General features: G+C 43.7%; 1 protein-coding gene across 1 annotated transcript in view; it reads left to right on the top strand.

Annotated features, from left to right (window-relative positions):
• The window catches only part of KCNT1 (potassium sodium-activated channel subfamily T member 1), a 168,899-nt gene that overhangs the window by 94,979 nt on the left and 61,310 nt on the right, over window positions 1-12,610 (top strand). Inside the window, exons 3-6 of the mRNA XM_084649953.1 lie at window positions 1,641-1,740; window positions 8,786-8,845; window positions 9,924-9,972; window positions 11,098-11,157. Coding sequence (XP_084506079.1) covers window positions 1,641-1,740; window positions 8,786-8,845; window positions 9,924-9,972; window positions 11,098-11,157 — 269 coding nt within the window. The remainder of the gene's footprint in view (window positions 1-1,640; window positions 1,741-8,785; window positions 8,846-9,923; window positions 9,973-11,097; window positions 11,158-12,610) is intronic.

The raw sequence follows: 12,610 nt of genomic DNA, 5'->3' as shown, positions 1-12,610 counted from the left end.
TAAATGGATGCTAGCTGATTCTGGGGATAAAAACCTCAACAGCCCACATCCCTTTCTTCCATACTGGGGGGAGGGGGTTTGCAAAGAGCCAACTCTTTTTGTTTGTTTATTTATGTTGGCCTTCTCGTTATTTGAAGCTGTGTAGGATGTGGAGTGCACCCTACAAGCCTCGAGCAAAGTTCGTACAGCATTCCTGGTCTCCTGCAAGCTCTACTAATAGCCAGAAAAGCAATCATTACCCATCCTACCATGCATGCTATAATAAGCAGCATAAATTACTGTGTTCGTTCATTCTCATGCTTAAAGGATAATAGGTGTTTAAATACAATTGAAAAAGATGTTCCAAGGATGCAGTAACATTAACGGGACCTCTGCTGCGGTGTTCTCCCTCTCCCCATTATGGGCACCGTGTTTTCTAAAGATTTTGGGCCAAATGATATCCAGTGGCCCCTAGTTGTGTGTCCATCACCAATTCCTGGCACAATCAACTGTGGTTGCAAACAGAACGTAGGAGTCTATTCAGACATCTAGGGCCAGAATGTGGAACTATACCATTGACACAGGCAGACGATCCAGGCCATTACAGGAAGGATGGTCCAGTGGTTAGAAGCTAGCTTGGGACTCAGTAGGCATGGGTTCAGTTCCCTACTCTGTGAGGTGGAGATCCTCAAAGGTATCAAGGTGCCTTACTCCCATTGAAATAAATTGGAGTTAGGTGCCTAAATACCTTTGTGAATCTGGACTCTAGTCTCTCTGAGCATGTTCCCCACTTGTAGTATGGGCATAATAACGATTTCCTGCCTCTCAGAGGAGTTGTAGGGATAAATACAGAAACCAATTAAGATTCTGGCGTGGTAAAGAAACTGTGGTAATGGGGGCCATATAAGTTCCTTAGCTAGATACGTTGCTATCATTTGCAGTTGATTGTGGTTGTGAAATTAGATGCCTGGTTGAATTCAGCTTTTCAAAAAATGTCCCATAATAATGATTTCCCATTGCACCCAGTGAAAATTCCTCCATCTCGCATGTGGATCTCCTGGCAGAACGGGGCCAAAGTTACACTTCAGAAGAGATTTTATAGTCACCAAGGAGTCAGGATATTCTTTTTCAAAAATGAATGTTGAAAGGGAAAGGCTGTAAAATTCAGATCAGCTCAAAGCGAAATCCTTTTTCACTTGTTACACAATCAGCCTGTGGAACACACTGCCACAAGGTATAACTAAGGACAAGAGCTAAGCGTGATTAAAACCAGATTAGACATTATTGCGGGTAATCAGAGTTATAACAATAAAGGTTAAAATGTTTGGAAGGGGATATAAAACCTCTTGCTTCAGGCCTCTAACTAATGAGAGTTATGAGAGAATTTTCCCTGATAGTAGGTTATCTGATAACTACCTAGTGGGAGGGTTTCTTGTGTCTTCCTCTGCCGCACCTAATACCACTGTGAGTGACCAGATATTGCATTAGGTGCCGTGCTGGTCTGATTCAGCAATTCCAACTTTCTTATGACCCCCCTCTTTTGCTCGGAATGACTGTGCATCTTTTTGTGTATCTATCATACATCAGAAGCCCTGCAGTACAGTCAGAGGAAGATGTTTGTTTCTTTTTAGCCTCTTACCCTGTTGTCTTTTATATTGCAGGCCTAAGGATACGGCTATTCAACTTCTCCCTGAAGCTTCTCACTTGTCTTCTCTATATTGTACGTGTTCTACTTGACAACCCAGCAGAGGGAATAGGATGGTGAGTGTCTATTAGCCGCAGTAAGGTGGATTTTTATCTGTCTAATCCATCATCAGGTATTTATTAGGCTCCCATCATGATTGTCTCTAAGCATCTTTCAGTGTTGTTGGTCTGCAGACAGCACTTCATGTTTAGAGCTGGTTTACTAGCAATTAAGTGGCTGTGAGGGTGACGATACCCTCAGAAGTTCCACCATAGTCCAGTCCCAGATAAAGGGATCTCATGTTCTGTTCTCCTCACTGTAGTGCTGAGTCTCACTAGTTGCTGCAATGGGGAATAGTCCATAGCGAACCAACTGTCCCCCTCAAGGAGTGGTTTCTATCCAGAGGCGAGGAGATTTCTGTGGGCAATAGCCGTGCATCTGCTTTTGCTTCTTTTCCTCTTACAAGGTGAAGAGTGCTGCTTCTCCAGCCACGTTGTGTGTTCTCTTCTGAGTTGCTATTCATCTTATCTGATAACTTATTTCACTCCCTTTCCATTTGGACGCTTGAATGCTAACTTAAATTTGAGGTACAGTGATGTGGCTGGAAACAGGACACGATCACCAGCTAGTTACACACCTGTGGCATGGGGAAACCTGAACTCGTGTCCCGCTCCAGAATCACAGGCCTTCAATCTTTGCTAGCTTGTTGATCAAAGGGAACCTGCTGGTCATACGTATAAGCAGGTCAAGTTTTGTCCACTAGAGGGCGGTAGTGAACATAAACAGGAACATTTCACGTTCCTCCACCTTGGTTGAGTCCCACAACAATTCAATGAGCAGTGATATGTGAGGAGTGATATTATCACCTTCTGTCTTTTCCCTGCCTATTGTAAACATTATTTCAAAATATTGCTAATTCTTCCTGCTCTGTTTTTTCTTCATTTTTAATCAGTTAATTTAACAAATTTGTCTGATAGAATTGAGAATTCCTAAAACCAATTATTATTATTAGCATAAACTGCAGAGGGAACAAAGCAGGGTATTTTGTTTAGGCCTTTTATGGGATCGCTGAAACTCTCAGAAGTTGTGGCATATTTTTTAGTGTACATTTGTTATCCTTATACTACTGTTGACAGTGATGGGTCCCAAAGAATGCCATGGGGAAAGCAGAAGGGCTAGAAGGGGCTGGTGGTGGTTGTGTTGGAGGGTTGGGCTGGGCATTGGGACCACAGTCCATAAAATGATCCGTTTCCACATGTTCGTCTAACTGAACTAACACAGAACGATTAGTCTAAATGGATTTTGCAATAGAGCTGCCATTGCGCATCCCAGGAGGCCCCTTTGGTAAGCCAATGTTTCAAACCGAGTCTCAGAAGCACTATTGATTTCCCAGAGCCCCTAGAAGTTCTGTCTGAAATCCATTTAGATGCTTCTGATATAGTTTGACAAAATCACCTCTCCGTCATCTTATCAGAACTGCCAAAATGTCTGTGATGCACTGAGATGAAAAATAAAGCTGTGAGCTTTACAACTAAAGATAAAGAACTGTCTCAAACAGAACTCTGTGCAGTGGGAAATAACTCTTGTGTGTGTCTATGGATACCTGCGTACCGTGTTACTTTGTCAATTAGCTGTCAGGTCACCATCCTTGCAGATGGTTAATAGGAGACGCAATAGTGAAAATTATTTTAGTACTACAGCAAAGATGAAGGGTGGATGCTTCAAGTGGTCTTGTCTTGCTTCATTGTTTGAAACTCTATGATATAATAATCTGTATGTTCACTAGCCCTGGACAACCCACTGGAAAATAAAGCTGGTAGAGAAATTTAGAAACATTTTCACAGACAATTTTCCAAATGCTCTGGGAAAAATTTTCATCTGAGTTTCAGAAATGGAGATTGCCCTACAAGCTGGCTGAAAAACAGCAACATGTTTTGGTAAATTTAATCAAAAAGTTGAAACAAGTCTCATTTGAGTTGTACATCTCCAATACTGAGTGCCGATGGCACCACACTGCTCACTGACAAAGAAAAGATGCTGCAAAGGTGGGCAGAACACTTTAACAAGATCCCCAATCCTCAATCATCTATTAATGAGGAGGCAATTGATCGACTGCTGCAGATCAATATCAAAATCTCTCTTGCTGATCCCCCATCGCTGACTGAAACTGTGAAAGCGATTGACCTGCTGTCAAATGGTAAAGCACCAGGAGCAGATGCTATATGGGCAGAAGTCTACACGTCCAGAGGCTCACACATGGTTCTGAAGCTGACTGAATTTTTTCAATCAATGAAACTATACCCTAGGAGTACAAGGATGCATCCATTGTCCACTTGTACAAGTGGAAGGCAACAGATAATCCTGCAACAACTATTGGGGCATCTCCTTGTTATCAGTAGCTGGCAAAACTCTTGCCAGAATTCTGCTGAATTGCCTTGTGCAACATATTGAACAAGGGCTCTTACCTGAGAGTATGTGGCTTCAAGAGAAGACGTGAGACCATAGACATGGTGTTTGCAGCTCATCAACTTTAGGAGAAATGCCAGGAACAGAACTCCAACCTGTATATGACTTCGTTCACATGACTGTTGTGATGCATTACCCCAAAAGATCTACTCCCCAAAAGAGGAGACCCCATGGTGCATCATGGGAGGTGGATGTTGACCAGAGAACTCAGCCTGTAGAAGAGAATGGGACCATGAAACTGCAACTCCCATGAGGCACCATGGTGGTATTTCAGAATCAAAATACTTCAGATTTCTATTTATTCACGGACACCTCTGCATTTTCCATGGGCTTCCCTCCATTTTCTGACCAGCTCTACTTTGTATCCAGCTCTTGAGTGATGCTACTTCATGTATTTCAGGTGGGGTGTAGGGGTTCAGTGCTTTGTGACTTTCTTCTTACTGTTTTAGTTTAGCAATGCCAATAACAATATTCTAAGTGTGGGTCCCTTTCATCTGTAGCTTTAAAAATTACTTGACTACCTTGCTGCAGACTCACAGGTCAAATTGCCTTCAGACATGGGACAAATGCTCAAGCCTTCAGCGTAGCCTGCAAACGTTTTCTATATGTTGACATCCTTGAAGGCACTTACCCTAAATCCTGTTTAGGTCTTTTTGGGAGGAGATCAGTGTTGTCATTTCAAGAGCTGAACTGACAGATGATTAGATTTGTCAGCTTTGCCCAGTATTTGAATGTGTGTCTTCTTTGCGGGTGTCCCTTTTTTGCCTTTTATCTGTATATAATTTCTCCCAGCACAGAATGAAGTCAATTAGCATTTTGATTCTTCTGTTTGCCAAGGCTGCAGGCTACTTATCTGGGTGTGAAGGCAGGGAAAGGAGAAACACCTGACACTTAGCACTACCACAGAACTTTTCCATCTTCTGTCCTATCCCTCAACTGTTGTGAAGGAGGTGAGTAGGCAGAAAGTGAAGTGACCAGAGTCCATGTCGGAGCCAGAACTAGAACTCTGAAGTTCCTGGATTCACATCCTATGTTTGGACCATACCTCTTATTTTTGACAGTATTTCACCATCTGGGTTGCTGGGGGATTTGATATCAGGCCAGTTCTCTTAGGAAGCTGGCAAATCAATTGACTCTTGGAAGAAGGAGAATGTCTCCACATGTCTCTGAGTAAAATGAATCCCAACTTCTCTTGCCTGTGAAAACCCAGCCAGATAGAGAACCTGGCCTTTTAAGATGCTCTCACTCTTTCTAGGTGGATACAGTTCCTTCTGTTTGTCCATGCCAAAATGTGATTTTAAAAGAGGCATTTTATTGTCAGATATATTTGCATTATCTAAGGGTATCTTAACACCTTTAGGCCTCCACTGGCATGAAGAGTGAATATTAACTGGGGTGAGGCTTAACGTACCAAAACTCAGTGAAAGAGGCTGAATTCTTGCATTCAATTTCCCAGACTGCTTGCAGCAAAACTCCTTTCCAGTCCGGAGAGAGGCTTCAGCCTTGTGGTGGTGGGGTGCAGTATGTGTGCAATAAATGTTGGTCAGCATGGCTGCATCCTCCCATGGTAATAGTGCATGGCTTCAATACTCTGTGTGTGCCTTTCACTGCTGTCTACCTGGCTAGTTGTTCTGGGGAGCAGCTGGTTTGTCCTAGAAATGCAAGTTCAATGGCTTGGGCTCTATTGCGATCTCCTGTTTATTAATTTAGAGGCATCTTCTGCTATGCTGCATTTTACAGTGATAACAGCCATCAGTGGGGAACATTGGTATGGTGCTCTGAGCTCCCCCTTACTCTGCCAACTTATTTTGGATCAGTGGCAGTGGAGAGTAGATCTGTGATTTGTTTCAGTGCCCATGTTAATGATTTGCTGATCGTTCCCTTAGTCGCCATGGGTAACATTTTAAAAAATACTTCTGTGACTTAGGCCCCAAAGTCCCACTAACTTTCAATGGGATTTAAGCATCAGTGAGAGTTAGTCACTTCTGAAAATTTTATCTCATGACATTCCTCAGCATAATTATATAACAGAAATAACATGAGCCCAGAGGGGAAATCACACCTGCCACTCACTCACCTCCCACCCTCAGGGGTTTCTAAGGATGCCCTAAAATGTGCAGGGGTGAATTTCAGTGAAGACCCAAAAGACTCTTTCATTCTTGTATAGTCAGTTTGGACCCATCTACTTTATTATTTATAAAATAAATTGCTATCAAAAGTTGTTGGCCGTTTAAAATTCTTCTGACCTTTTTAGGATGCATCTCACCAAATAACAATACTGAATTCTTGTTGAAAGACACATCTGTCCTCTGCAACAGGAAGAAGTTTAAAGAGCTTTGTATATAGAGGGGCAGCACCTCAGCTTCATGGACATCGGTGGAACTATGACAATTTATGTCAACTGAGGATCTACCGCAATGAGTATATTTCAGAAGGCATCAGAGCACATCATTGAAATGTAGCTTGGTTGAAAATATTGGTGTTAGACTTTTCTGGGCATGGGGAGGAATGTCCCAAGAAGCTGTGATGCAAGGCAGGTGGTGATTGGTTTTGGATGTAGAGGGTGGTGACAGACAGATGCTGGCTTGATTAAATGTTTCTCTAGGTGTTGTTGCTTTACAGATGAATTGATGTTTATTTCCAGAACTCCGCCCATGGCATAGTTTGAGATGAAGGGCTTTTATATTTAGAGATGCGGACATGTCACAGGAGGACATTGATACTAGATTCCTTACTATTGTGTTGCTGACAATGGCATTTGGGAGGTATTTTCTAGGGCTGGCTGGAGAACAATATTCCATTTTGCAAAAAAAATTGTGGTTTTGACATTTGTTTTCATTTCTCATTGGAACAAAAGTGAGACCTTTTGAAATATTTCATAAATAAACATGAAAAATGGACTCTCTAGCCCAGGGTCATATTACTATGCTGAATCAGGTAGAGGAGGGTCTTCAAGCTCAGTCTTTCATATGCTAGGTGAGTGCCCCAACTGTTGGTCTGTTGGCTACTCAGGGGGGGCTCTTGCTTGCTTTCCCAATGACAGCTGAGTCAAAATCAGTACGTTTCCAGGAGACATTTCAGTTTTGCTGAAAACTTTTAACTATGTCAAATAGACTTAGTGCAATGCACTTCAAATCCAAGAAATTTACCTTATACCCACTTATCTCTGACTTCAGTTTTTAATGTTATTCAACCTAACCTTGTACTTTAAATTTTTAGCTAGTCTTTTAAGTCCCCATTAGAATAATAAAAGGAACAATATCCTCAGAAATAACCTACTTCATCAGAGAGGTTCATCAGTGTCTTGCACCTTAAGGCATCTTGCTTGGCGTGTTTAACGTTTTACAAATACAAGGCGATGGTCCAACAGTAATAAAAGACCTAGCTGATTAATGAGCCTAGCTTCTGCTAGACCTGGGGTTCCAACAACAGAAAATACATTTGTAATTAACTTTAGCCGTTGGCGCTTTTATGCAGGAAAGCCCAAGGTTTAGATGGGACTTGCCCCAGGAGAAATTTGTTTAAAGTGCGTTCCAATGGTCTTTCTATATTATGTACCCTCTCTCCTGTAGTATCTAAGCACTTCTCAATCTTCTGTGTATTTAGCCTTACACCCTCCTTGCCAGGTAGGGCAGGGCTATTATCCCCATTGTAGAGATGGGGAACTGAGGCACAGAGAGACTCAAGTGAGTTGCCCAAGGTCACACAAGAAATCTGTGGCAGAGCAGGGACTTGAACCTGGTTCTCCCATGGGCACAGCTAGTGACTGAACTACTGGGCCAACATTCCTCTTGGTAAGTCAGTAGCTCACTTTGAGCATCAATACCAGAGTCCTTTTCCCATTTGGCGACCTTATCTTTCCAGACTTGTGCAGACCAATTTGGTACCATCTGAAACATGCATTGTTGCTTTGCAGTCGTCTTCCCTCCGCACCCAACCCAACCCACTTGTCCAGGATGCTTAATTGTGAAGAGCCATGCTACCCGGCACCCACGCTTGTGTTTCCTGGTTGTGCAGTATCGTCACTCTGCATTGTGCCAAACAGAATAATTAATGACTCGCATTCATTTCCGTTTCCACTCATTAGCATCGTGGCGGCCCTTGAACTTAGCTCTTGGTTAACTGTTCTGGAGAGCTGGGAGCAGAGGGTTAGTTTTAGTGCTACTGGTCAGAATTTGAATTAGTGGATGAGCTTTTAACTTCAGGTAAAAGACCTCTAGAACAAATGGGGTTGGTTGGCTTTTATTGACTGACTGATTTTAGCCTGCCAGAGTGATACAGCAAAACTGCCTGCTTTAGCCACACCTGGGGGCTGGTCTTTATAGGTGCAGTGTCTGCAACTCTCAGTGAAGTCAATGGGCTCTGGCCTCCTGGATTAAAACCACTCTAATTGCTGGGTATTACTATTATTACTAGACTGTGCTGTATTACGTCAGCTGAAAGCACAGCCAGCACCGACAACCAAGTTCGTTTCTGCAGCTTCCAGGCTCTTTCTCCTTTTGGGAACAATGGCTTTGGTATCAACCTGCGTCACTTTCATGAAGTTGAGAGGCAGGCTCTGACTTGGAGTGTTCTTTCTCTCTCACTGGCCCCTTGGGCTGGTCTGTTGCATCATACTGATTGTCTCCCTCTTAGTTTGTGTTTCTCTTGTCTTAGCTGGGGATGCGAAAAGCAGAATTACTCAACCTTCAACCAGTCGTCTACAGAAATAAACTGGTAAGTTGCTAATAGCACTTAAATCCTGCTCCACTCTAACTAGTTGATGGGGAACCTGGTAATATGAATTTCTGATGTTTGTGGCTACCTGTAGCCACTGGTTGTCCATAGTGATGCAGCTGACAAAGGAAGAGAGAGAATATGAATCTCAGTAACAGAGGGATTGAGATGCACAGTTAGAAAAGCATCCACTGTTCTGCTTTTGGAAATGAGTAATTCTCCATGCAGAGGGTATTCTCAGTAATCTGTTTAACAAAACTCTCATACAATTCAGCACGCTCACTCTTGCTTGCAAGGGTAGGACTGGATGTGCATGGGAGATTAATTTCACCTCAAGCGAGTTTGTGTTGTCCAGGGTCAGAACCAGCACGTAGCCGGTGAGAGGTTTAATACCCAGGTTTGCAGTTCAAATTCTGTCTAGTTTCTGCAAAACAAGTCTAATAGACAAAGTTGTCCTGGAGTGAGAACAGTTGATGGTTCCAGCTAATGGATCCTGTCAGTCTTTCCTACTGGAACATGCAGGGTTTTAGGTGGCTGAGCCTAATTTAGTTCACCAGACATTCTGTTCCAGAGCTTTGTGAATGTCAAGACTTACAGTTGAGGGTTCTTCAATCTTCTCCAGTTTGATTCCCTTTGCACCCTGAGTCTCTGAAATTTGCAGGAGTTATTCAACTCATTCAAAACCCGAATTCACTCTTAAACTGCTTAGTTCTAGATGATTTTCAACTGAATCCATCCACTGGTTCAGGTTCACCAAAAACTCATCCCACATTCATGTATCTGGCCTAAGTTTGGGATTTCTAGAAGTGAGTCTCACCAGGTTTACAGTTTTATTACTGAAGTTTTGCAAAAGGGAATGACACAGAATTAGCTGGGCCTGAACCACACTCTAGGGTTAAAGCCCCATGATTCTGAGGAAATTCAGATCTGGATGCAGACTTTGCATTTTTGAATAATAATAATGAATTTGTTAAAGATATAGATCAGTAAATGTTGACTTCACACCTGTTGGGTAAAACATTGAATGGCTTGTTTAGAACAGATTCCAATTTAGGACCACTGTGAATTTTTTTTATAGGGCTCCAATCTTATGGGTGGATAGAAAAATGCCATTATGGGCAATACAGGTAAGTGACTGAACCTCTAAGGCGCTGTCACAGAAAATCCATCACACAAAAGGCGTACAGTATTTATTTTGTGCTAGGTTTGTTTTATGTCATCCGTGTTTCTCTCTGCATCTTTCTTCCTGGAACAAATCCTTGAAGACTGATAAACAGAGGACACTGGTGAGTGGAAATAGATTGTTTTTCTGCTGTGAGCAGCTAGATGACCCTAGGTGAAACTTACAAATGCCGATGGAAAAGATAAGAGTCTGTTTATGCAAATGTTTGTGAAGATAAAACCGTGAGTTTTTTGCACAGCTCTACTCTCCTGGCTCAATAGAGCCTGGGATTATGTGGGTCTACAGTGAGCCAAATAAGGTTCAGGGGATCAAGGACCTCGGAGAAGGTTCATTCCCCCCCCCCCCCCCCCGTACTGCCCCAGTCTTTTTATCTCTGATCTTTAGATGTTCTCGGCTGGGGGAAGGGAAGGCTTCATGGGTCCAACGTGTTTGGCTATTTTTACTCTGAGTTATTTTATTGGTGAAAAATTTCCCTGTGATGAATTTTTTAAAAAAGGTAAACTCCTATCTCCATTAAACTCGATAGTAAAACTCCTCTTGTCATCCTTGGGGCTAGGATTTCAGCCCACGGATTTGTCTAACCCTGAAGTGGCACTGATTTATCTATACCAGTACGGTTAAAACAGCACAGGTCCTTGTGTGGATGCAGTTCTATGGGTATAAAGGGAATAAGCCGTATCGGTATAATTGCCTCCACACTAGGGACTGTATCAGCATAATTATTATTTGTTAAATCAAAATAATCACCCCCTCCCCCCAGCCAGCATAGTTGCACTGATACAAGCACTGTCTAGAGCAGGCAGATATCTCTGAAGTTTGACAAAAGAAGTGTGAAGTGGAAATGGCGGATTTCCCATTGTTATCCCCAATCTGTGCCACTCCCATATTTTCCTGGGGTTCAGTAAAGTCCCCACAGCCTCTGTGGTTGGCAACTTTCATATTCGTTGTTTGTAAACGAGGTAGGAATGTTCAGTTGGCGAGACCATTTAAGTGGCTGGATAGCCTCAGACCTCTTCGATGATGCTTCAGCTCAAACCCAGGCAATTATATTCTTTTATATTTTTTTCAGGTTAGCGTAGCTTTAATCAGCTTCCTAGAGACCATGCTTCTCATCTATCTCAGCTACAAGGTAAGAGCCCTCCAAGTAATGGATTTAAAGTTTAAGGCCCGATCAAACACTCCTTGAAATCGATGGCAGTCTTTCCTTTCTCATTCCCTCTCGCTCTGCAGCAGCTGCTCTTCTCAGATCGCTCCCTACACAGCTTTACTGTGGGCATTTGAAATTCAAACCTGGACTGAATTTTGCAAATGGCCTGTGTCTTTTTTTTTTTTTTAATAGGTCTAACAAATCTCAGATCCAAGCACCCATTGAATATCAGAATATTAAAAACTTGGATCTGAATTCTGCAGCTTGAATCTCATCTCTAATGCGCATGAAAGTCTCCTAGCTCTCACCCATCACTGAGCTCGCTGAATTGAAACAAACACTCTTCGGTAGGCACACAAGGGAAATATTCCTGCAAGAGAAGGAAAGTCAATTTGTTTCATACAGCAAATAAAAGATGCTTACCAGCATTTGGCCCCTGACACCTCCAAGCAGCTCTCTTGCTGAGTCCTGTCACAGGGATTGATCCTGTCTGGTGCTGAATACTCCAAGTCAGTAGTTCACCAGCAAAGCCTGGAAGCAAGTGACTGCCTTTAAGCTCACAAGGAGTCTCACTGACTTCAATCCCATGCTTTCTTCAGGCCAGAGTGTGCTGCCCCTTGTAGGACTGAGCAGTGTGAGTGCTCGGTGGAGTACATGAGAACATAAGAGCTGCCATGTGGGGACAGTCCATGGCCCATCTTGTCCAGGATCCTGTCTCCGACAGTGGCCCATCCCTGAGCTTCAGGGGGAGTGTACAGAACAGGGCACTCATGGGGTGATCGTCCCCTGTCTTCCATGCCCAGCTTCTGGGGAGTCTAGCCACAACCATCGACATGGTCCAAAATGGGTGGAAGATCTGGGAAGAAGTGGTTCCCAATGGACGGACCTTTGTAAAAGGGACTGTGGCAGAGTCAGCCCCCACAGCACGCCCTGGTGTCCGGTCTAGCTTCCCTTCGGGAGGCTTTGTCCGGCAGCTGTCCCGCTCAGCCCTGGAAAGGGACTTAACAAAGGAAATGAAAGGGCCTTCCACTCTCCTGGGTGACCTTTCACTCTGCTGTCTCACAGAGCTCTGTCCCTTTGGACCCAGCCCCTACCCGAGCCACTGACCTCAGGGCTCCCCCCGCCCTCAAAGTCCTTCCCCCCAGTCTGGATCCTTATTCCCAGTCTTCCTTCGTGCCAGCTTCCTGGGGCTTGGCCTTCTTCAGGAGCCTCCTTCTCTCCTGACACCCTCTCCCTTCAGGGCTAGATCCTGGAGGCAACCTCCCTCCTGCAGCTGTCTCGCCAGCTGAGCTTTCTCAGACCTGTATGGAAATCACCTGGCTCCTTCCCAGCTGGGTCTGATAACCAAACAGCCACCTGATCCCAGCCAGTCAGGGTCAGCTGCGGGTGGGTAGCTTAGCCCTCAAAGGCGAGACTGAGCCTAGCTCCCCATAAA

The sequence above is a fragment of the Lepidochelys olivacea genome, assembly GCF_965140295.1.
Source record: "Lepidochelys olivacea isolate rLepOli2 genome assembly, chromosome: 16".
NCBI lineage: Eukaryota > Metazoa > Chordata > Testudines > Cheloniidae > Lepidochelys > Lepidochelys olivacea.
Note: the sequence above shows the minus strand (reverse complement) of the source record. Positions and strands in the feature narration are given on the sequence as shown.